This window comes from Dryobates pubescens, chromosome 30 (assembly GCF_014839835.1).
Source record: "Dryobates pubescens isolate bDryPub1 chromosome 30, bDryPub1.pri, whole genome shotgun sequence".
NCBI classification, from domain to species: Eukaryota; Metazoa; Chordata; class Aves; order Piciformes; family Picidae; genus Dryobates; species Dryobates pubescens.
The window spans coordinates 2,602,621-2,627,954 of NC_071641.1; the positions used below are offsets into that span (position 1 = coordinate 2,602,621).

The following is a 25,334-nucleotide window of genomic DNA, read 5'->3' on the forward strand; positions in this document are numbered from 1 at the left end:
TTTAGGAACCCGAGTTATTTCAATAAAGAGTTTACTTGTCACAGGCATCCTCTACTGTCAACAGAGGAAGAGCAGCAATTCCAAGAGGCAAATTGGCTTACTGAAGGTCTGAATTGTCTTCTGATGCTACCCGTCCTGCTCCATCAAGTAAAGAGAGACTCCAGGGCAGTGATGGAAAACCTATAACAGGCACACCAGAACTGGGATGTGACACTCCTGTCAGCAGAACAGCTCCCCAGACTACCATAGCTCCCAGTGCAGACTGCAGTTTGTCATTGGCTCCTCAACTCTACAGATCAGATTTGAGAGCCAGAAACAAGCTGTAGCAGAGAATGGGAGATGGTGACAGTAACAGAGATTAATAGAGGAATTAACTCTCTCCCTCTCCACAAATACGACCCAAAGGGGAGAATTTTCACAGGCTACACCTTGATGTAGGTATGTGTTCCTGACTTCTGACATGAAAGATGTTCATAGTTGTTAGCCATAGGTGACTGTGCTCCTAATTTAGGCACTGTAGAAAGGTGTGTTAATACCAGTGGGATTACTGTACAACTGAAGTAATTCACAGAGTAAGTAGTAGGCAATGCTGGCATTTTAATGCATTGAAAATTTCAGGTTTCACCTTATTTTAAGTTTTTCTATGCTCACAGCAGTGAATAATAAGGGGAAAGTCAAAGCACATTATTCCAAAGGGTAAGGATTCTGCCACAGAAAGGAAAAGCAGTTCTTAGAGCTGTCTGGTTGTTTTTGAGGGACTGTAAACCGTACTCCTCTTTTAATGAGCAGCACACTACTCTTCAGGCTCTAGTTTACTATTGTGCAATGAAGAGCCATGGTTTTTCACTTCTCCACCATCATCTCTGATAACAGATGTTTTTGGTGAAGGAAGACTGCCAGTATGGTGCATTGGCTGTAATGCCATCTTGCCTTTGCTCTGCCCAGGTGAGAGGCTGTGTCCTTTCTTTACAGCATGCAGGGAAGAAGGGAAGGGTGAGGAAAAAGAAAAAAAGCTCTTTGTGTGATATATAAGGACTGCCCAGAGTCATAAACCTTAAAAACTCTGTGTGTTGTGCTTGTGCCATCATCTGAAATGCTGCCTTTGTCATCAGTTACAGTAAAAACAATTCACCTGTTTAAGGTACTACACCAAGATGCTTAGTCCCCCTATTGAAAAGGTTATGGAAGCCCGTGTTTGAAGTGTTAGTGTTGTGAAACGAAGTGACAGCAAGTTGGGAAATAAATGAGCACAATACTCTCTTCTAACCGCCTGGCACTGTGCCTTTTAACAGAGAAGAAAAAAGCAAAAAGGCAAAATGTCAGCTCCAAAACATTTTTCATGTTGTAAAATATAGTGTCCTTACTGAAATGCTTCATAAGAGACACACTGAGGGGGCTGATACTTCACTGAAAATGTGTAGAGTTATTGCCAAGAGGCCATGTGAACACACAGTGAATACGGCAAGGAAAAAAAAATAAATCCCCTGAGATGGAAAATTTGTATCTATGTCCTACAAATGTCACGTTAGCCCTTCAGACAAAAGTCTTAGCAAGGCATGCTGAGCTATTAAGTGCAGCGATGTAAAACAGCTTTCAGAAGCAGCAGAAGAGGCTAAGAGGATTTGATATTTCAGCACAAGTCACCAGTTGACACCGAAGCTGACCATTCCGCTCCTATTAGTCACTCGGAACAATCACTCTTTTCCCAGCAGAGCTTTCTCATTTACAAGATAAAAGGAAGACGTTTCTGCACATGCCCGTGATATTCCTCACCACTGGGGGCAGCTTTACATACGGCTGCATTCTGCGAAACCAAAGCAACAGTCGGACAGAGCTCCCAGAATGACAGCACGCAGAAGTGAGCAGAGCTTGTTCACTGCACGGGCTTCTGAAACCTTCTATGCTCCAAAGCAGCTTCCTGGCCGGATCGGGTACTGAGTAAGGGAACTGCTGTGCTACGGAATACAGATGTGTGACTTCAGATAGCTACATGGTGCTTAGAAGAATCTAACATGCTTTCCTATACAGAAAAATTTTAAAAGCCAGGTTCCTAACTATAAAGATGCAAAACCACAATATCCATGAAGATCCTATTACCTAGGAAGAATTTGACATTTTGCTGCAAATGCTGTGTTGGGATTGATTTATTCTTGGAGTGTTCTGCATGGCTGGCAGAGAATAATGTTCCAAAATCGGTCCATCTCCCAAGGGGTCCAATTTTTCTTCCTGGGTGTCAGCGAGCCCTGACTCACTACAGTGCAGCTGACAGGGGCTGCCATGCTTGTGGCACACTAAGCAAAAAACAAAAGACCTAAGGACGACCTTTGAACAACACAGAGGATGGGTATGTTTTTCCTGTTATTTTTTAATGTATAGTTCATAGTCACTGCATAGCCTATGCTTTAATTACTCCTTAGACTTACCTTGATGTGATTCATTATACAGTTAAATTGCTAGGCATTAAACCTCTTACCCAGCTGTTTTTCAGTATTTTTATAAACACATTCTTTTTTTTTTCTTTTTTTTCTTTTTTTTTAAAGTAAATTGTGAGAAATAGTTGAGTAGAGCTAGGGATTTTTAAATGATTGTTGAAATAAAAGATTTTAGCATGATTGAAAGAAAATGACTGATGTGTGGGGGGATAACTTTTCTAAGTTGTTTTTATTTCCAGGTTTCAATGTAATTAGGCTACTGAGCGGATCAGCTGTAGCTCTGGTAATAGCCCCTACTGTATTACTGACAATGCTTTCTTCTGCTGAACGAGGATGCCCTAAGGGCTGTAGGTGTGAAGGCAAAATGGTATATTGTGAATCTCAGAAATTGCAGGAGATTCCCTCAAGTATATCTGCTGGTTGTTTAGGTTTGTCCCTTCGATATAACAGCCTCCAAAAACTAAAATACAATCAATTTAAAGGTCTTAACCAACTCACCTGGCTCTATTTAGACCATAACCACATCAGCAATATTGATGAAAATGCTTTCAGTGGAATACGCAGACTAAAAGAGTTGATCCTGAGTTCCAACAGAATCTCCTATTTTCTTAATAATACCTTCAGACCTGTGACAAACCTCCGGAATTTGGATCTGTCATACAATCAGCTGCAGTCTCTGGGATCTGAACAGTTCAGGGGCTTAAGGAAGCTGCTGAGTTTACATTTGAGGTCCAATTCCCTAAGAACGATCCCTGTTCGAATATTTCAAGATTGTAGGAACCTTGAACTGCTGGACCTGGGTTACAATCGCATTCGAAGTTTAGCAAGGAATGTCTTTGCAGGCATGATCAGACTGAAAGAGCTTCATCTGGAGCACAATCAATTTTCTAAGCTCAACCTGGCACTTTTTCCAAGGCTAGTCAGCCTTCAAAACCTTTATTTACAGTGGAATAAAATCAGTGTGATAGGACAAACTATGTCCTGGACCTGGAGCTCATTACAAAGACTTGATTTATCTGGCAATGAAATAGAGGCTTTCAGTGGACCCAGTGTTTTTCAGTGTGTGCCCAATTTACAGCGCCTCAACCTGGATTCAAACAAGCTCACATTTATTGGTCAAGAAATTTTGGATTCTTGGATATCCCTCAATGACATCAGCCTTGCTGGGAATATATGGGAATGCAGCAGAAACATTTGCTCTTTGGTAAACTGGCTTAAAAGTTTTAAAGGGCTGAGGGAAAATACAATTATTTGTGCCAGCCCCAAAGAGTTGCAAGGAGTGAATGTTATTGATGCAGTGAAGAACTACAGCATCTGTGGCAAAAGCACCACGGAAAGGTTCGAATTAGCACGAGCTTTCCCACAACCAACGTTTAAACCAAAACTCACCAGGCCTAAACATGACAGCAAGCCCCCTCTGCCCCCAACTATTGGAGCCACTGAATCAAGCTCTGAACCTGAGCACGACACTGAACACATCTCCTTCCATAAAATCATAGCAGGCAGCGTGGCCCTTTTCTTGTCTGTGCTTGTGATCCTGCTGGTAATCTATGTGTCATGGAAGCGTTACCCAGCCAGCATGAAGCAGCTGCAGCAGCGCTCTCTCATGCGAAGGCACAGGAAGAAGAAAAGACAGTCGCTGAAGCAAATGACTCCAAGCACACAGGAATTTTATGTAGATTACAAACCTACCAACACTGAAACCAGTGAGATGCTGCTGAACGGAACAGGACCCTGCACGTATAACAAATCAGGCTCCAGGGAATGCGAGGTATGAACCATTGTGATAAAAGAGCTTTTAAAAGCTGGGAAATAGTGGTGCTTTATTGAACTCTAGGGACTATAAAGGGAACGTTTTTCTCACTTTTCTGGCACAGCTCTTCCATGTCTCTGTTTTGTACATTCATAATGCTGGTCATTTTGCTCTCCTACATAGTCAACCCATTGAAATTTAAATACCACAATCGATGTGAAGCCTGAACTCTGGTTTAATACAATACCTATTGGACAAGCCCTCCACCAATTTCATTAAAGTCTCCTGGTTTTAAATAGAAACTTCTTTAATAAGTAATCCCCTGCACCTGCAGCAATTGTGCCTCTGTTTAGGGAGAAAAATTACAACAATGCCAAAAAATTAAAAATTTTTTTTTAAAAAAAATCCAACCCATCCTCCACCCCTGCTCTGAAACTCACTTTTTGAGCCAGCCACTACCCAGGTACTGTGGTGTCATATGAATTCTGAGTAGTCTGAGGAGATAGAGGCTGCAGGAACAGCTCGGAAAGAATGTCTGATTTCTGCCCAGTGCAAAATAAGCCAGCAGGCATTTAAAACACTGTCTTGGGATGTGAGCTATCACACCAAAGCAAGGCAGAGGGCAACCGAGGCTTCATTACAAAAAAAAGACATTAAAAAGATACAATGAGATTTAATCTACTGCATTATAACACAGAGTTTCTAGGGCTGACAACTATTAATTGAAACCTGTTTATGTTGCTTCATACAAAAGGTGCCAGTGTTTATCCCTTACATCCAAAGTTGCCTTTCAGAAAGTAGTCAAAAGGCATTCATTAAATGAGAAGCAGAAATTCCTTATTGATGCAATTAGAGGAACTCAAACGTGCAGCAGCAAAAGCAAGATTACTTCCTGCATGCATTTGTTTCAGCACTCATTAGAAATTCCCTTTTCAAAGACATTAATGCAGCTGAGGAAATCATTAAATCTGACATTTTCTTCTATTTCTTTTTATTTGCTGGGCTGGGCTTGTTAGGGTTTTGTGATGTGTTTTGCACACAGTCCCTCTAATAAGTAAATAAAGCTCCATTGCTTACAAAGCCAAACAGTCTACATTTGAGAAATACAACTGCAAAGAGCTTTCAGAGAAATTTGATTACTCACTGACCTGACAAGACTGCATCTAAAGATCCTTAAAGAAATTAGTGACAAATAATTTTTCTTTCTTAGCAAAATTCTAATGGCATTACAAGAATTCACAGATACTGTTTTTCATGTAGTCATGCATTACTTGTTCTGGACAAAATACAGATTTGTAGCCCAGCTACCCCTGCCCTCCCTCTACCACAGCTGTGTGTTTTGTTGGTTGCAGGAGAACAGAACATCACCTACATTGCCAAACACATCATACCTCCTATTTTGATTATCAGGAAGAGATGGGGGTAGGGAAGGTGTTCCATTCTTGAAATAATAAAGCAGCAGCTATATAGAAGCAAGTCAGTAATTTCATTATCTCTATTTTGTAACTTGATTTGGCTTAGTAAACTGCATGTCTTCAATCACTTGGGAAGGAATGTTTCTACCAGACAGTTTCACTGCAGCAGATTAGAAAAAGCAAAACCTTAGTAGAATGTTCTGAATTTTTACTGGAAAAAAACCTAATCACAGCCCATCACCTTGCAATATGGTAGATACAATGAAAACAAACCTAGAAAGCATCTCTTAAAAAGAACCAATACAATTGAAGAGAGGTTGTTTCAACATTTTTTCATAGAATGAAACAATTCTTAAGTACTGTAGTGAGGAAATATCTGAAAGCAGAAGCTTGAGACTGTACTGAACCCTACAACACTGAGACCCCATTTCACTGAGTACAGAGAGGATCCCACATAATTAATAATGCAAGTGCTTGAGATGCTTTAGCAGCACCAAGCAGACTGTGATTTTTAATGTGAGTTGTACCTTGAAAGTTGCAATTAAAGTCAGCACAAGTTGAATTATCTTAGCTCTTAGGGAATTCAGTTTTCTGACACCTGCTCTTGGTTATCTCTGTACTGAAGGATTAGAGTTTGCTGTAAACTTCACATTAAGAACCATTGCTGTAGTTCTGCAGGCTTTAATGTCTGCGGTGGTGACTAAGGTTAGGCATAGCCAAGACCAGAAGGGTTTGTCTCCAAACATACATATGACCACACACGCGGTGGGATGTGTGGGGCGTGAATATGAACATACGGATGTTTGGGGCCAAATGCGTGTAGACCCATTAACTGATTGATTTGGGGAGAGCTAAGTGCAACAAAAAAATAATCTTGTATTATTAAATTATCATTTTGGCTATTTGTAAATATTCAACACATCTCCTAAAACTTTTTAATGGACTATGACTGTGAATGAGTTATATAAAACCGAGTCTGACTTTATAGGCTCCCTTTTATGTTTCCTTAAAGTCTTGTTCTAACAACTGTCAGAAAGAAGCAATGCATAAACTCCTGTAAAACTACCACTGTCTCCCTTTGATAAATATTTCATTATGGGCATGAAAAAGAAAATAAAGCCAATATGTCATTAATCATAGATGGGTAACAAAACTCATTATGAAAATCCAGCATGTCTATATTTAGGCACAGACATGCTCAGATCAAGTAATGAATTTATTGGCCGAAACACTACAGATTCCCTTTTCATGAATTTCCCAACACATGCCAAACAGTGCAATTGCCACTGTACTGAACTCACTGAGCACACCAAAAAGATGCCCAGTGTACATCTTTGAATGTTCTTGCACAGCCAAAGGCCTGCAAGCCAAGTTGTTAAACTCCACTCTAGTGGCTGTGGCTTAGAAAACAGTTTAACCAAGCTTCATAGGAGATATAACCACTAGCAACCCCATGCTTCCATCTGTGCAAATGACATGAACTGAACTAAACTAAACTTAGCCTTACCATTGCCCAATTAAACACTGGAAGTGTTTTGGGTGGCTAAGCCACAAAGTCACAAATTCTAATAATATTTCTGGAAATGAGCTGGTCCTAGCTGAGCAGCTTCCAGTTCTTGCAAAAGGCTGCTCCTTTCCCAAATACAAATGAAGTGTTAAAGCCTCAGAGGTTCCAGAGAAGAAATTTCCTTCTTCTTTGCTTCTCTCCAGTTTGGGCAGCAGGTATTCTGATCCCACTTTGCCTTGGGTTTCGGATATTTTGGTGCCAGTCTCTCACAAAACTGTTAAAACCCTGCTGGAGTGATCAGCAGAAGTCCTCAGAGGATGCCCAGCTGGTGTGATGTCTCTTACAAAACCCTAAGCCTTCATACCACCATTTCAGGCACCAGCCTAAGAAAGGAGATGTAACTGTGGGCCTCTAATGACAAGGCTACTCCTTAATGGATCTGATGCTACCTACATATCCCAAGTTTAGAAGAGCAACAATCTATTCTGAAGGTGGTTTTTTGTGGGTTTGGTCCCCCTTTAAAAAATAAACAAACCAACAAAACCACCACAAAAACACACCAAAAAACCCCCACCTTTTCCTGAGTCATATATGACGTTCTAGGGCTAGCACTCAAAGACCAGGGCTTTTCAAACCACAGACATTGTGCAGTACCCTCCCAAGTCTATTTTAATTTTCATTATTTTTGTAGTCTATGTCTATTTAAACAATGCTGAGATAAATGTTAGCTGGAATCACCAAAAAAAGACTGTTATGTTTAATTGTAGCATCCCAAAAAATCTAAGAGGAGTCAGGACTCCTTCTGCTACTCACTGTGCAAACACCTCCCATCTCCCACATAAAATGCATACAAGAGATGTTGAGAAGACAGACAGAAGATGGTAAATAAGCATGATAGGTAATTTGTTCGAGATGGCACACCAGTTGAGTACTGGGAATAAAAGCCAGTCTCCTCACACCAAGACTTCCTCCTAGCCACACCAAGACTTCCTCCTAGCCAGTGGACCACTTGGCTTCTCAACTAAATGACCTAACTCCTGGAATATTCAAATGGTATTTCAGAATAATAAACCACACAGGATGCACATATTTGGAAAAAGCAAATAACTGATACACTAACCAAACTGAAGGAGACTGGGAATGTTCACTCACTGTGTTGAGATTACCTCCAGCAATGGCACAGTAAGAGAATAATAATGAGAACAACTGGCTCGAGTAAAATGAATGCCAGCTCTTCCACTGGCTGGTAGGTTTTCATTACTCACTATCTGCTGTCACATAGTCATCACAGCTTAAGGTTTGGCAATGCTCCTTTTTTATTACTATGCAATTGTGAACCTTGATAGAAAATTCAATTGCAAAACACACATAAATGTACAATATTCCTGCAAACACAATTAGAAATTTTCAGTTTGCTGCAGGCTAATGGTCTTTGCTGTCAAACACTCAACTCTAGATAAATATTCCCTTAGATGAATTTCTGTGGAACGATAGTGACATCCAGTGGGTAGTTAGTTTAATCACAGCCATCTATTGTCTATATCAATTCATACACAGATGTGCTTGCCTTTTTATTTTGCAGTTTTCTCTATCACATGGTAGGAGCATCAAATCCTTTCAGTATTTGACTGTGGTGTTTGTGTATAGGAGCCATAGCCTGAATGCAATACATCAGTGGAGAAAACAGGAGGATATCAATGCTAGCAAGTCTATCCAGTATGTAAATCACTACTGTCAGTAAAAGTCAAACAGCATATAATAAGTAATCAAGAGAAGAGCTGTACAAATTTTTGGCCACTGATTTAGAACTTATCACTTACAAACCACCACTTAGGTGGCTTCAAGATACTAAAACAAAACAAAATAAAACACAAAAAACATAAAACAAAAAAAGCCCCAAAAGCTTCCCTCGCCCCCCAAAAACCAAACCAAACCAAGCTACAACAAAATACAAACCACACACATGCACACAAAAAACCCACCACAGCCACAAAAATAACCACCTTGGACTGCAAACAACTCAACTTCCTAACAGCAGATCTAAAAAAAATGTTTCCAGTGAGATAAAGATGTTATCAAAGATGGAAAGGAAGGGCAGTCACCACCTGGGAACAAGTTACAGTAATAGCTTTATCTCGAAAACACACAGTGGACAAAAGTGACAAGAAGTCAATGATGAAAGATCAAATTCACAAGCTATAGAAAAGCTAAACAATGGGAAACTCACCGGTGACAGGAATATGCAGTGTAACTGCTGCTTGGGCAAAGGTTGCTTGCAGCAACTACTTTAGGCCTCAGAGCAACTGTGCCAATGTTACTTTGAGCCATTCTTAAACACAAGTGAATGACAGAAGGCAGCACAAGCAAAATAAGAATAGCCAGACTTCATTTTCCTTATGAAGATGCACAAAGATTCCGTTCATTCCACACTGAGTGAAATAAAGTTGTATTTCTACCTATTTTTTTATTTTTTTTAACATAGGTGTGTTTAGAGGTCACCTCTCAGGCCAAGACATGCAGCCTTGCTATTTATTCCCAGCTAGGCTTTGTAGAATGGGTGTTGTCACAGTGGTACAGTATAGGATTTCATGTGATTCTCTAGGTTATAACCAAACTCTAGCTTGGCACAGCAGTGAACAGAACACAGCAGGGCAAAGAAAAAGTAAAAAGTGACTTGAGTTCAACAGCTGAGAACATATAAACACAGAAGTCACAAAGTAATAACAAGGAGTTTATTCAAGACGCTCTGGGATGGGCAGCTAAGAGTTGATGGCAAACATTTTACCTACCAGAGAAATTGCAAATCTCATTTAGAACAAGAATAAACATCATAAAAGTAATAATAATAAAAAAAGATTTGCAAGCAATAGGCAGTATCTCTTATTTGACCACCCCATCACAGAAATCACATCTTCCTGCAATTCTTGTCTTGCTTGTATTATTAGACTGCCATGACCAAGGCATTATGAGCATTGTGTACTGAGAAGGGACAAAAGGGCAGCTAATCTCTATTTATTAACTTTTTCTTCCTAAAGAGCTTAACAAAACTTAATGATGTTATTACAGGGATTTTTTTTTTTTATATTTATGTGAAGAATTACAAGCTTAAGAAAACTTCATTACTGAAATCAACCAAGCAAAATGCTTTCCTTTTTTACTTAGTATTTTTTACGGTTTATCACAAACACTTTCATGTGCCAAGGCAAAAAAAGAGCATGACTGGAGATGTAATCTTGAAAGAGTTCTCCAAAAAGCTCTCACCTTTGTTTTCTTAGCCACTAAGACCATTCCCTTTCTCAGTTCCTGTGCAATTAAGACATTGACCACGTGTCACACCTTACAATCTTGACTGAATGTTAAACTTCTATTACTCCTTACCTACTGCCTACAATAACTGGTGATGCAGAACTCATGGTCCCAATTTTACAGCAGGCATTTATATTTTTTTCTTTCTTAAAGGATGAAAAACTCAGAAAATGTCACAATAACATCATGAGATTACCAGCTCCTTCCTGGTTCAGCTGTAACTCAGGGGAGAAAACATGCACAAAACATTCAAATGTACAACACAAGATCTGCAGTGGAAGCTGGGCATCCTAATTGCCTTTGCAATTCCTCCCTTCATTGCCCACAAGATTAAAAGTAGCTGTAGATGAAAGAAACGTGAAGATTGAACATGTGTTTTGCTACAGTGCAGATAATAAGCAATAATAATATATTAGTCATACTATCTCTGACCCACTGAAAATAGAACCATCGTAAATTGATTCCCCATTCCAAAATACAGACTTTATAATGTTATTTTCTAGTATACACCTTGGTTCTTGCTCAGCTTGTTTTGGTTGGTTGGGGTGTGGGGGGGTGGATTTTGTGCAGATTGTTTCTTAAAAACACATGCAGAAGTGTCTATTTGGCTTATGGTTAGTTGTGCAAAAGCCACAGATGATACAAGCACTAAAAAGGACATGCAGTTTACAAAACGCAAACTAGAGTCAAGCATCAAAACACTTTAGGCTTTACCTTCAGTACTGTTTTGTTACTCATTTTTCAGTTTCCTATAGATTGTCCTTTTCATTTTAAATCAAACTAAAAAAGCCACTAGCAGGAATTTAAACACCTAGAACCCATCCACTTCTTGCAATAATTGAGATCCTAGCCTTTGTGACGAAACATTATCTCCTCTCCCCTTCTTTTCAGCCTTGGAACAATAATGTTTATAAGGTCCACAAAATATTCTGATCAACACCATGAAGCTAGTTGAGAAAATCATGTTCCTGGAGACATTTGCAAGTTTTCTTGCAAGTGAAAAAAAAGTAGTTGTAGCTCAATGATGTGCACATGGTAGCAGATACATCTTATTGAGTGGGAGGCATACTGAAAAAGGGTTTATACTGGGAAATTGTCCTCTGACCAAACAGACTGCCACTGATTCCTGGCAGGCAGTTGAAATAAACTGACTGCAGAAAAACAATAATCTATAGTTTAGTTTAAAACACAGCTACAGATTCCAAAGTCTGTTTTTCAACCAGATGGGTTTATTCCCCACATTGCTTACTAATAACAATCACAGTAATCTTACACAAAAATATTTAGCCCAAATCTGAGATTAGGATCATTTTTTCATTTTCTAAGAAAAGACTATCAAACAGTCAGTCAGCAGAACAGAGTTTTGTTAGTAGTGCACTATTACTTGTAATGTAACACATTTGAGTCTTCCAGCCATCTGTAATATGAATCATATCCTCAGGACAGTGCACATTTCATTCTACGCTGCTTCCCACCAGCCAGCTTCTCCTGATCCCACTGCATAGAGTACATAAGCATTGCACGCAACAGCAATTCCCACTCCCAAAGTGAATTGCATGTGATGCTACACCTATGACTCACAGTATCACATCCACCTTCCAACAAAGGATCAAAACAGTCAGGGATGGAAATTCTTCAGTGGGAACTTTTCCTAAGGCTAACCATACCTATCGTAGACAGTCTCTGTATTTTGGGATTAAATGTTCAGTTTCCTTCACTTTCATTCATCCTTAAAGAATTTGTCCAGGCTACCCTACCAATACAAAGTGTGGGCCTGCAGCAAAACCTAGCAGTATTATTATTACATAAGTTCAGAAGCTCAAATTACTAGCCATTGACTTGCCCTTCATTAAAGAACAGATTGACTTCGAACATACGTGATGCTGGGCAGCGTATTTTTATTCGTCCCTAGCAACACTGGCATCGCAAAAATAGTTTTTCATTTTTCTTAGTGAATAACTCACAATCACAGAGACTATGTGGGAAAAAATCTTGTAATTCTAAATCAGAATCCTCTATACTGAACTCTCCATATTTTGCATAAGTGCATTCCTATTTTTAAAATGTTTATGTCAAAAATAAACTATTCAGCACGGGGGAAGCAATAAACTGCATAAGGCAATCTGCATGTAATTGCCAGTAACCGCATTCTTTTGCACTGAGACATTCAATGTTTATTTTACAGCTTAAGAAAGCCTACAGAATACAGCTATGGGGTCTCAACATTCTCTTACTATTTTATTAATTTCTGCACATGACTTTGTTTTAGGAGGAATCCTGAAACATTTTGAAGTGCTAAGTTATTGCCTATCAGGCTGAGCAGAAAGCAATAGCATCGTAGGGGAAAAGTGACTGTGTAAGTGACAAGGGGTTGTCCTCAGTTTGCTTGTAGGATTCACAGAGGTTTGTTTTTATGAAAGCTTAACAAAGCACAGTAACTTCAACAATTAAGCACAATGCCTTTGCTATTCAAAGGACACAGGTTTGTCTGCAGCCACAGTATAGAATGGTAAATCCTGAGGTGTAAGAGGGATCTTGCAACAATACAAAATAATTTGAAACCATAAGATACTAGATTGCATTCTCCAATCTGAAAGCATGCTGTATTTGGACTGTAATATTATCCTAAGTTAAAATGCCTATCAGTCTGTAATAATAAAATGCATTTTTCCATAGCCACAGAACTACTGATAGGAATGCTTTGGCTTCATGTATAAACTGACATGGCAAACTCTAAATTTAGCAAAGCCAATTTCTTTTAAAGCCTCATCACACTAATTACATCCATCAAGTGTGCAAAATACATTTTGTCAGCTAAGAACAGAGGAATTCAATTAAATGCAAATCCTTATTCAGCACTCTAAGCTGTAAATGGCTCAAACCCATTAATGAGATGATGAAAAGAAAATGTTCCTCCATACAGACTCTGTAGTGAGATTTTATTACAAGTACTCATTATTTCCACCCAGTTCCTACACTGAAGAAAGTGTCCCATGTTTATGTTAATACTCCAGTATCAAAAGGAAAATATACCAAAATACTGGTTTGTTTCTTTGTGAGTGTGCTTGTACACATATTTAGGGCTTCAGAGTCATTTCCAAGGGAGATAACATTCTTCCCTAGGAGAGAGTGCTCCCCTAATAGCCAGTGGGACACTAGCCAGCTGTGACCTGCTGGTGATTCAAACTTTAAGACACTTTCTGTGCAGAGCTTGCTACAGCTATCAAACAATGTTTTTTGCACAGTCCAGCAGCTCATAGGAAAAGCACAGATTTCCAAATGTTTCCTTAGCCATCCAGGTGCTATCTGGTAGCTATCCAGAACTGATAACAAAGTTCACATGGTAGGTAGCAAAATTCTGCCTCAGAATCAAAATAGAACTCTGTCATTGAAGCTCTATGGGTGATTAGGCCTTTAATAGGGGAGAGGAAACTGTCAGAATAGTGTCTTAGGCTAACTGAGCAGCATCTTCACATTTCAAATATATGAATACTACTGGCAGGCTGCAGAGCATGCTAGGGCTTATGATTTTTTATAATGATTTTGCACAGATTATCTGTTTGAATTAGCTCAGAAAAGCAGTGGAAAAAGGTTTACAAAATAACTGAACTATTACAGAGGGAAGACATGAGAGTCAGAAGAAGATACCCGTTCTCTGAAAGATGCAAATGTCATTTCAATTTAGCAATGTCAGGATTTATGAATTTTTATTCCTGTTGTAGACTGCAGGATTTTCTGTATGTGCTTAATACCTTAAAGAGGGTTATTAGGGGAATTTCCCAGTTGCAGGATTCCCCTAAATAAGGCTTATTTCTCATAAAATGGAACAGTATCATTTTGTTTTCTTTTCCAGATGTCTCTCTCCCACTCCACTCCCTTTCTTTCATCCAGTCTGGGCTCTTCTCTTTTTATGATCTATTTCCCAGAAATATATAGAGAATACAAAGGCTACAGATAAGCTTACCAGAAGCCTTGTTTACAAACAAACTCAACTTCAACAGCAAGCAAGCTTTCAGCAACGAAGAAACATTAATTTTCACCATAGTTTTAAATTACTTCCCCCAGCAGAGAAGACTCATTGATCAACTAAATTAAAGGAGATACAGTGAAGTGATTCATGCTCAAACACTAAGAAAAAATAAAATAAAGCCATTCTGAATACGTGTTTCTTTTCCAGGAACCCTATCCTAGCAATTTTAAATGCAAATTACCATGATGTGCAAAAATTGCTATGCATGAGAAAAGCTCAAATGATGGGCCTGGCTGGAAAAGGACGCTGATCAGTTACAAGGAAATGCAGTTGTCGTACCAGTGCTTTATTGAGGCACTGTATGGATATGACAGACATGTTCCTGCACTGCAAAAGGGACACAGGTTTGCCTAAGGTTAATTCCACACTAGCTTAAATATTAATTAATCTCTCAGAAACACCTTTTTTTCAAATAAACTCACAAAGGCTTTTGCGTACAGAAGTCTTCTGTATCGATAGGAGAGTTTCAAGGCAAACAGCTATGCTGTAGTACATAGGCAACATTTCTTCATTTGATCTAGTTAATTAAAATTCATGGTTATAACAGGCTCTCTTAGAACTGCAGCTGAATAACCCATGATCCCTTTTTTCTCGGTGCCACAGAACACTCTGCATCTATTTAATAGGGCTGTTTCACCATTTAATCAAAGATTTCCAATCTACACTCTGGAACAAGGACTCTTTCCTTTTTAAAATGCTTCAGACAAAACACTCGTTTTCATAGAGATCCCTTCTGAGTATCTGTGGCCTGTGTCACTCATCTATGCCTTTATACATTTTAATACTTTTCAAATACAATTGAATACTTCCTTTTCCATTTCTCTGCATGCTCAACACACAGAAACAAACAAACAACACAACTGTATATTCTTCCCAGCATAAATCTGTACATCTAACTTTGTTGAATGAATTCAGAATAACACATTAACAGATTAGACAGGAGATGGTAACTGGGAGCTACCAAAGCTGATAGATAACCTGTGCCAGGCAGTAGATGGAGCAGGATTGAAACTGGAAATCCACCTGCTATGTAGTAGTTGCTAAGATGCTGCAGTGTTGCTGCATGCTAATGTAAGCAGCAGAAAGAACAAGGGAATTTGCAAAGGAATATTAACTTTGAAGATGTATGTGAATTAAACTCTGGAAAACTGCTTGGAATGAAGGAATTCCTCCAAGTAAACCATTCAGAACTAGTGGACACTTGAAAACACAGCCTCTTCCTTTCTTTTTATGCGTTGTAAAATCACAGTGATAATTACAAGGCTCATTTGGTCAATACTGGTAAAACCTGTGGATAGCTGAAAATTAAACATCTTCAGTTCAATTTCAGTTTTGACTACATCTGACCCAGTACCTCCATGTCCTGGACCAGCTGACCATTTACCAAGAGCTGATGTGGATCACTTGTGACAGTAATCTAAAAGAATCCTCTCTTTCAAATCTCTAACTCAAGATCTCTAGTTGAATACTTTGACAGGATTGGGCTATGCATCCTGTCCAAGTAATAGTACATGTCTCCAGTTAGCTGATGAACTTTTGTGTCCTTTAGAGAAAGACGTTACATACATACATGTACGTATGTATGCATATTAGCATTCATCCTTACATTCAGCTGTCCAATGAGCCTACCAAACCTAATAGCATAGAATCTCTTCTCTAAGCGGTATTTTCTCTTCTAACTGGCAAATTTGAGTAGACCTCCATAGTGCAGGCTGAGAAAAGCAAAAACTACACAAAATGGGTACTGAGGGCAGCTCCATTACCTTTGCAAATACCTTTACATACTTCCTTCACTGAAGCAACACTGATAGTTAAAGAAGTGCAGCTCATACTTCTGCTGTTCTCATTCTATGTAGTTTGTTTAATGGACAAACCAGTGCACTTCACGAAGACTTCAAGAGCAGCATTAGCTCTCTCCAGTTAGCTGTCAGTTTAGGTGCCTATATTTTTTAGGAAGTGCTGTTTAGTTTGACAGTAGTAACCCTGCCTATAACAGCAATACATAACAGCAATAGACTCATCCTTTCCTATTCTGTTAATGCTCCGAAAATCAAAGCTTGCAGGGCCTGTGGGAAAGGAACCAGTGACCAATAACCTTTGCTTTATTTTAAGCTTTTATAATTTTAGGAGTTTAATTTCAGGGCTGCAGCCTCCAGAGTTAAGACTGAAGTAAAATATAGCAAAGCAGCAAGTGCTTGGCATGAATAGAATACATTAGAATAGGTTGGAAGAGACCTTTGAGATCATTGAGTCCAACCCATCATCCAACACCATCTAAGCAACTAAACCATGGCACCATGCACCCCATCAAGTCTCTTCCTAAACACCTCTAGTGATGGTGACTCCACCAACTCACTGGGCAGCCCATTCCAATGGCCAATCACTCCTTCTGTGAAGAATTTCTTCCTAACATCCAGCCTAAACCTCCCCTGGCACAGCTTGAGACTGTGTCCTCTTGTTCTGGTGCTGGTTGCCTGGGAGAAGAGACCAACCCCCACCTGGCTACAACCTCCCTTCAGGTAGTTGTAGACAGCAATAAGGTCTCCCCTGAGCCTCCCCTTCTCCAGGCTAAGCAACCCTAGCTCCCTCAGCCTCTTCTCACAGGGTTTGTGCTCCAAACCCCTCAGCAACTTTGTTGCCTTTCTCTGGACATGTTCCACCAATAAAAAGAGCTCTTTTCCTGAGAATCCAGCTGAAAAAAACTGCCATTTAAAAAGCAGATCACTCTCGTACCCTCATTCTCTCCTTTGATTATACTCAGATTGGTCCACTGGAACTCAAGACAAGACTTTCCAAAGGTTAAGTGTCCCACAAAACTCTAGAGGTTGTTAAGAATGCACTGGCACAAGAACTTTGTTACTGTATGGTTACTGTAAAGCCAGAAGGTGCTCCAGAATGTTTAAGCTTTATAACAAATTCATACATTGAATCATTCAGAAAGGTTAGCTGAATTCTACAGAAGACTGTCATATGCTGCAGATTGGAAACCAGCAGAAAGTGAGTAGGACAGTGCTGACAAGAGGCCTTAATATTTAACAATTTCCTCACTAAATAAGCATGACTCGTGATGGGTGCAGCAAATCCACTCTTCTCAATATCAGCTTTTCAGCACAACCGCTGAGAAGGGGAAGGAGACAGGAAGAAGCAGCCTAACATAACCCCTTTCTTCTCTTCTCAACACAACATACAGCAGTTGAGGTGTACCATTTCCATAGCATCTACACACTCCTGTACAGCATGAGGACAAGGCTGGAGAAGTTGAAACGTTATGGTACTGTTGTATAGGAATAAATCCAGACACCACAAAAATCTGCACTTGATATGGATCTTCACAGATGTGTTACACTAATAGTAACAAGGGAAGGCAGCACTACAGCTAAAGGAAAATTTCCTGATAAAAGGCCCTTTCCACATTTTGTTTTTCAAAATAATACTCATTAGACTCTATTAGACACAAAGGCTGTAAAAGAGGGCAAGTAAGTCAATCTTTTCAGTGGAAAGAAAAATGGCAACATTGATTCTTCATCTCTCCTAGAAATCAGGATCAGGGAGTTCAGGCCACCTTGACCTGTAGGTGAAAACCAAATCCTCCTCAAGGAGAAGAATCTACACGCTGGTTAGGGTTTTGCTTCCGAGTTTCACAGGCTGAAGCCTTTCAGTAATGGATTCTGTAAAACTTTTATGTCACTGTCTCTGCTGTACTGAACCCTCCAGGTCTGGCAACAGAGCAGACAAGGCTCTAACATCCTGCAGTGTGCGGCTGCAGAGGAGTCAGGGTACTGCCCACTGGCCCACAAAACAAATTCTTTCAATTTTTCTAAATGAGGTCAGTCCCCCAGTGAGCCTAATACCTGTTGTGATCTTTGTGTACCAACCTTCATAGTTGTTTATGTTTGGAGAAATTAGTAGAGAAGGTCATAAAGACTACATCTAAAATTTACTCTCCACAAAAGGACTCCATCTCATTTGGTTTGTTTCCTTGCTTGTTTTATGAGGTAATAAAACTCATCAAACTGGCAAGTATTTTTCTTACTCAGGAGTTTTAGTATCCAATATAAAAACACCCACTTAATTTTCCAGGAATTTCAAAGGGAAGATGAACAGCTCACCAAGTCAGATAGCTATTAATTAATGAATTAAAGATTATAACATTCCTCCCCAGCTGCTTCATAATAGAATTGGTTGTAATTAGAAATAAATGTCACTCCTTAAAGTAATCTTAGCAACAAAAATATTGAAGCACCTTTATTAGAGAGTCTTAAAACACTGTGAGATATTATTAATGCCATTTACACAGAAAAGACACCTGATCCACTTTCCTTACAGCCTATGGCAGCACTGGGAGCAGATGCTCAGCCTCCCACTGCCAGCATCCAGCTCTGACAATCAGCCCTGTGTGACTGCCCATTTGATACAACTTGGGGTGGCTTTGTTTAATCAAGTGCATTTCCATTTCTGTTTACACATTAAAATTGCTATTCAAATAAATGTTGCATATTATCAGTACTTGGAAAAGTGGTAGTCCTCACTGCATTCTAACAGTGACCTCTTTGTGAGATGGGTGGGAAGAACATCAGTTACACAGAGGTGGATGCCGCCAACCATCAGAACAACTTTGTAGGTTTATCCTGAAGGCAGGTATGCTGTAACTATTAGATGCACCAAAGAGCTTTAAATGCATAAGGGAGTCTGCATCTCCTGAAATGTGCAATTCTTAGCTGCAGTTCAGGAAACCCCAATGGGAATTGCCTGCACCCCAACACGTGATAAAACTTGTGTCTTTATTTTAGCCGCTGCCTAGCCCCTACTTCAGCAGTAGTACTCATCCCATTTTTGCTTGTCAGACATGCTTACTCCATTTTTAAAATTTTATTTATTAATATTATTTTATTGGTTTTTTCCTTGCTCACAAAGTCATTGTGGAAACTGAGTAGGAGACATGAGTCAGATGAACTAAGCATGCAGGATTACACAGCAGCAAGGGAGAAAGTCCAAACACTACCAACTGACTTTGGAAAGGTAGAGAACTTTAAAAATGCAGACATAGCCTTAACCCCACAATCGCACACTTTCAGAAGTGTGGCTTGAAGGCCTATAATCTGACAACCCATAAAAGAAAGCTATTCAGAGCTTATAATCACGATGGAAATCATGCAGACTTCTTGTGGTTTGCCAGGTTTGCTTCCTACAGTGACAAACAGATAACAGTGGCCTACAGAACTTTAGGGAAACAATGTTTGATAGCAGAACAACTTTGCATTGGAAAGCATTGTATATCATCCAACAAAATAAGCAACTACAACTCTCACAATATACATTCCAGTAATTATGACCACCAGAATAAATCTAGAGTTTGAAGGGGTTTGGTGTAAAAAGACTCATTCCACTTTGTGAATTATGGCTATTCTTTCTAAAGTGGATCATGAGCTGATTGCTTAGAAATTCATGTACAGTCAGATCACTGAAAATTATTACTGGGCAGGTCTGCTCAGATGAATACTTTCTATAAATTGAAGAAAATATTAAGAGCAGATTTTGTATTAATCCTATACAATTCTAGTATTAGTACACAGTTTTTATTAATAACAGCAGAAAAAATAACTTTGCATTTATAGTGCCAGATAAAATTTAGTTTCATAAATAACCTTTTTATATTGATTTCTACTGTTTGTCCTACCCAGCATGACTTGGCAAGAGCATGCTGGTACTGAGGTTATAATTTCCAAAAGATGGAGGTTACCTTTAGTGAAACCCTTGTTCTGATACTAGCTGATTCAGATCCCAGCTGAAATTAGTACCAAACAAGTAGCATTGAAACACTGCTGTCTGATAAACTGATGACATCTGTCTTAAATATGGATAAGCTGTGATCTATCCTGGCAATGATCACATAGCAATATTACACTTAACCACTAATTCTACACAGAAAAGAAGGAAGTGTCCTAAACCCAGACAACTTAAAATGTCTTTTTTCATATAGTTTTTTCCTTTAAGAAATATAATAAAATGACACTAAACACAAAGAGCCAGGCCTGCCCATGCAGAAAGAACAGGGAATGAGCTGGAAGGAACCAGACTACACAAAGGAGTATGCTTTCCCACCCTCTGCCCCAAATCCTCCACAGCAGTAGCAGTTCAGAAGGGTTCTCCTACATTCCTAATGGGTTCTGTTTACAAACTGCCAAATGCTGCTTTGTTCCATCCCTCCCCATAAAATGTGATGGCAAATAAGGAGAGAATATAAATTGTATGTAACGAGTTGAACATTCTGATCCAACTTCCATTTACCACATCAGCATTGCAAAGGAATTGGAATACTAATGAGATTATGGTTCTAGAGAAACTCAGAATTAAATCGAAACAAATATCAATAAAACCCATTTTTTTCCTTAAATCCATTCTGACTCTGTTTAAGAAGCCCAGATTATGATGATACATGAGACAATAATCCACCTTGAAAGTTAGGGATGCGTTCGCAAGAAGCACAACTACAGTATCTCAGAAATCAACACAATTTACATAGAGAGCATTTAACCACTTTTACTTCTTCCTGAGCAGTCATACAAGAAAATGTCATGTTTGACCCACCTAGCAGGCTTCCTAACTGTGAGTAACCTGTTATCTAATAGGTAGAAGCACATACTAAAAAAATAAAAGAAAATAAAATAAATCCCCAAAATTCACCAAACTAAACAGGCTACAACAATTAAGAGGAAAAGACGTCAGCATCTCAGCCATTAACATATTATCCCTTCAGGCATGTGGGTCACAAGTCATACTTTTAATTTTAAATAATGTACTTGCAAAACTTCTCATTATACATTTAGAAATGAGGTATTTTTATACAGAAATTCCTGAAACCTTAACATCACTGAGTTCTGGCAGCAAATTCTACAGCTGAATTATGGGCTGTGAAAAAAAAAGTATTTTAATAGGTTATGTAAAAATCAGTTTGCTATTCCTTGAATCAGATGTTCCTAAACATTTTGCTCTGCAAGCTCCAAATCATTTCTTTTTCAACTAATCTTCCTTGATAACATAGAATTAGAATTTCACATAGATTCAAGAGAAAAGGTGAACTATTTAGGCAGAGGCATTTTTTAGTTTTCCATGTGTTTTCTAGTCTATCGTACATATGCCTGCTTCAGTGTTCTCGCACACACACGGAATCACCAAGGTTGGAAGAGACCTCAAAGATCATCAACTCTGAGCAAGCCTTTTGAACACAGTGTTCAGAAGGACACCACAAACTCTTTTTTCACTGCTAGCACTTTGCTTAAATCCTTACAGCAGATGTTTGTATTTTAAATTATTCCTACCATTTCCAACAGACTTTATTTTTCATTTCTCAATGGATTTTACTTCTTATGGTAGTGTTCTTTCATCCAGATCTCCCGAGTTCTAGACTGTCTTGGTTGCACTTCTGAGGTTTGACAGACCCAAACAAATGTTATCTGCACGTTCTGCAGTCTCCTTTTCACAGAGACTTCAAATTGTACATTATGGTTCCAACCTGAACACTTGAGTGCTCCCTGCTTTAACTTTTTGCCATGTGAAAAACTGATGTTTCATTCCTTCTCTGTTTTCTGCCTCCAGCCAGGTCCTACCCAGAAGGGTAACTCCCCTTTCACTTCCTAAACAGCCTCTTGTGAGGAATCCTAGCACAGGCTTTCTGAGAGTCCAAATCAATGTTGTCAAGAGGCTCTTCTTTACCCTGTCAGTACTGATTAGCTGTTATGGCAAAGCTGTTCTAGTGTTCTAGGAGAAAAATAAAAAATGTCTGGGTTGGTGCTGCTTCTAAGCACCTAAGACAAGAGTAGTTTGCCCCCATTTACCATATCTACTTGACATGACATTTAGGAATCTGATAAAAAGCAGCTATGTGCAATGATTCATCTATCTACAGTACCATCTCCCAGCAATGGTGCTGAATTTTTCTCTTTGGTGAGTTCAGGCCAACCCCGTAAGGATATTCATAATGTCTTTGTTTTCTGATCTAATTATGCTTAGTGCTAGTTTCCAAGAGGATGTGCTTATATTATTCTAGACATACAACAAAGCACTAAGGCTTAACAGAGTGTAGAGATACAGCTGTTTTCTTCATTCATATGCACTGGATTAAATCTAGAAAAGTTTATTAGGAAGCTGTCATTCTATAGGGAGAATTTAGTCAACAGTTCTTTCACTCTTCCTTTGAAAATCAGTGAGATGAGTATAAAAACCAAGAATTATTATGTTAAAAACTATCATTCAGTAATGGTTGTAGAATTAAATACTTAAGTACAATGCAAAAGCATGCAAATGGCACAAATTAAAATCTTTTAATTTTGAAGTTGACAAATAGAAGTGCATCTAAGCCTAGACACAAATACTGTGCCAGTTCATAAGCCAGCCAATATGCAATGGTAATGTCTGTTATGCTAAAATCCATGCCTGAATGCTTCCACAACAAAAAGAGAAGAAAAATAACATCTATATTTTTTATAAAACACATATATGATTCACCATCCCTGGAGGGACTTAAGAGCCATATAGATGTGCTGCTTAGGGACATGTTTAGTGGCGGACTTGGCAGTGCTGGGTTAATGATTGGACTTAATGATCCTGCAGGTCTTTTCCAACCAAAATGTTTCGATGATTCATATGCCTGCTACTATCAGCTCAAGATTAGATGTATTTGTGCTAACGTTGTCCTTACAGCCCCCTAGAAGGTTAAATATTCTCTCATTTCTGTAATAAATCAGCTGATCTCTGCTTGTGTGAAACAGCACCTGGTGGCAAGAGCAAGGAGGGAACACAACTGTCCTACAAAGCTGAAGTCTACTGTGGTTGAAAATCCTGTTTCATTAGTATGATAGCTTTATGCATCTCACTGCAAAAAATGGTTGCTATTGCAGCATTCTGTGATACATTATTGCCAATGATTTGGAAAAGTATTTTAGGCAATTATTCAGTAAAATCTCTAGAGCAAAGCGGTATGGAAAAATCACAATGCTAATTATTTGGGAGATACTCTTCACTAGCCCATGTGCATGGCAACACAAACACACTTATTTCTCACTGAAAATACTGCAGCTCCCACTTGTCTTTTTATCTCTTGCCTTGGATTTCTGAAGTGAAACTAGAACAGCACTGAAATATTTATTGTATGTTGTCAACAAGCAGCACACCCCACAATGGCCGTGTACAGATTTCAGGGCAAGTCTTGAGCCTCAGCATCTGCAACTATGTTCAAAATCAATCACAACAAACCTATTTAACTAAGGCTGACTCAGGAATGGACTTCAGCAGCTGACTGAAATTGCATTCATTTGAGTCACTCGCACCCATAAACATAAATCCATAATAAAGCACAGACGCTCATCAGTCTACCCACAAAATTCATCTGAGTGTTGCCACTTCTGTAAAGGAAGCAGAGGATTCTCAGAGACAGATCCATACGTGGTGAGACTTTATGTCTCCTTCTTCCAGTTTGTCCAAGGGCGCAAGGATAGAAAAGACTGGCCAAAGTCAAACACGAACAGTGAGTGCGCTTCCCACAAAACCAAAAGAAAACCAAACCAAATGTGTGTTTCTGTACAAATGCTGAGGAGGTTTTAAAAAGAGATGGGTAAACTAGAACACCTGTACTTCTAAGTGAGAATCTGAAGCAGGTCAAACACTTGGAGGAAAAAGATCAGTTATTGGTACATTAATACTTGAACATAAAGAACAAAAAAAGCCATGCAGTAGCTAATGAATCGTGTTAAGACATCATGTTACAAAGCGCTTAGGATCAAATTAAAGCTTGGTGAAATGCAGCAATAACACAGAATCTCTACAAAATTGAAAGTACATGTCCAAACACAGGAAAAATAGATTATTAAGGACAATCCTATACCTGTCATTTGGCAACAGTGCCCCTGTCATGCCTAGAAATATTAGAATAATTGCTGGCATTGGAAAAACAGCAATAATTGAAGGGTTGAGTTATTTCAGACATGCTGTGGTGTCAAAACTCATCTGTAGATTGTACGTCATGGACTGGCAAGACAGGGAAACCCCTAAAAGAAATCTAACTTAGGACACAGTGAACAGTAATGCTGAAGATCTCACTAAGAATACTACCATGAAGTAAGTCTGTAAGAAGGACTCTGATATGTTTTGATTCAACATCTCTACAGTAGGGAAAAGCCAAAAAAAAATGAATCTACTTGGTTTTAAAAAGGTGATCTTACTAAAAATGAAAGCTTATTAGAAGGGAAAAAAATGTATCACAAGTGCTGGCAAGTACATGAATGTAATGTATGCATGCTAGAAGGTAAGAGCAAGCATCTATCACCCACTTCAAAAAAACCTGCTGAATGCGTCACCGCAAAAAGACACTGTGTTTAACTGGTACACTGAGAGAAGGCATCCGAAACAGTGCCCAAAAAACTCATGGTATATGTATAGCAGTATAACAGAGGAACATAAATCATGGCAGTGGAGCTGCAAAAAACACACAGTGCAACAGGCCACAAAAGGAACACTACAGGAAGCTGTAACATATCTTTCTCATTTCATCAAGAGCAGGAAGGCTGTCAAAGTCTGTGGGATCACCAAGGTGGACGGTTCGCAGAAGACACAGTGATTGTACAAAAACCAGATTAATCTTTTTGCACATTTATACAGAAAATCTTTGACAGGTTTCCATAAATGACAGGACAACGTAGCTGAAAACACAGGACACTGGAACAGGCTGCCCTGAGAGGCTGTGGAGTCTCCTTCTCTGGAGACTTTCAAATGCACTGGGATGCATTTCTGTGTGGGCTGCACTAGGTGATGCTGCTTTTGACTTGATGATCTCAGAAGGCCCCTTCCAACCTCTAACATTCTGTGATTCTATGACCAGAAATTAAATGGGATTTCA

At 39.1% G+C, this 25,334-nt stretch overlaps 2 protein-coding genes across 5 annotated transcripts in view; one reads left to right on the forward strand and one right to left on the reverse strand.

The window, feature by feature from the left end:
* CTNNA3 (catenin alpha 3) overlaps positions 1 to 25,334 on the reverse strand; it is a 307,748-nt gene that overhangs the window by 149,600 nt on the left and 132,814 nt on the right. The gene's annotated exons all lie outside the window — the stretch shown is intronic.
* LRRTM3 (leucine rich repeat transmembrane neuronal 3) overlaps positions 1,735 to 25,334 on the forward strand; it is a 78,232-nt gene continuing 54,632 nt past the window's right edge. For 2 of the 3 annotated variants that reach the window (XM_054174673.1, XM_054174674.1), the window contains exon 1: positions 2,593 to 4,203. In XM_054174673.1, the coding sequence (XP_054030648.1) occupies positions 2,623 to 4,203 (1,581 nt within the window). In that variant the 5' untranslated portion in view covers positions 2,593 to 2,622. Of the gene's footprint in view, positions 2,345 to 2,592; positions 4,204 to 25,334 lie in introns of those variants that run through there. The other variant, XM_009907133.2, reaches the window with a different exon arrangement.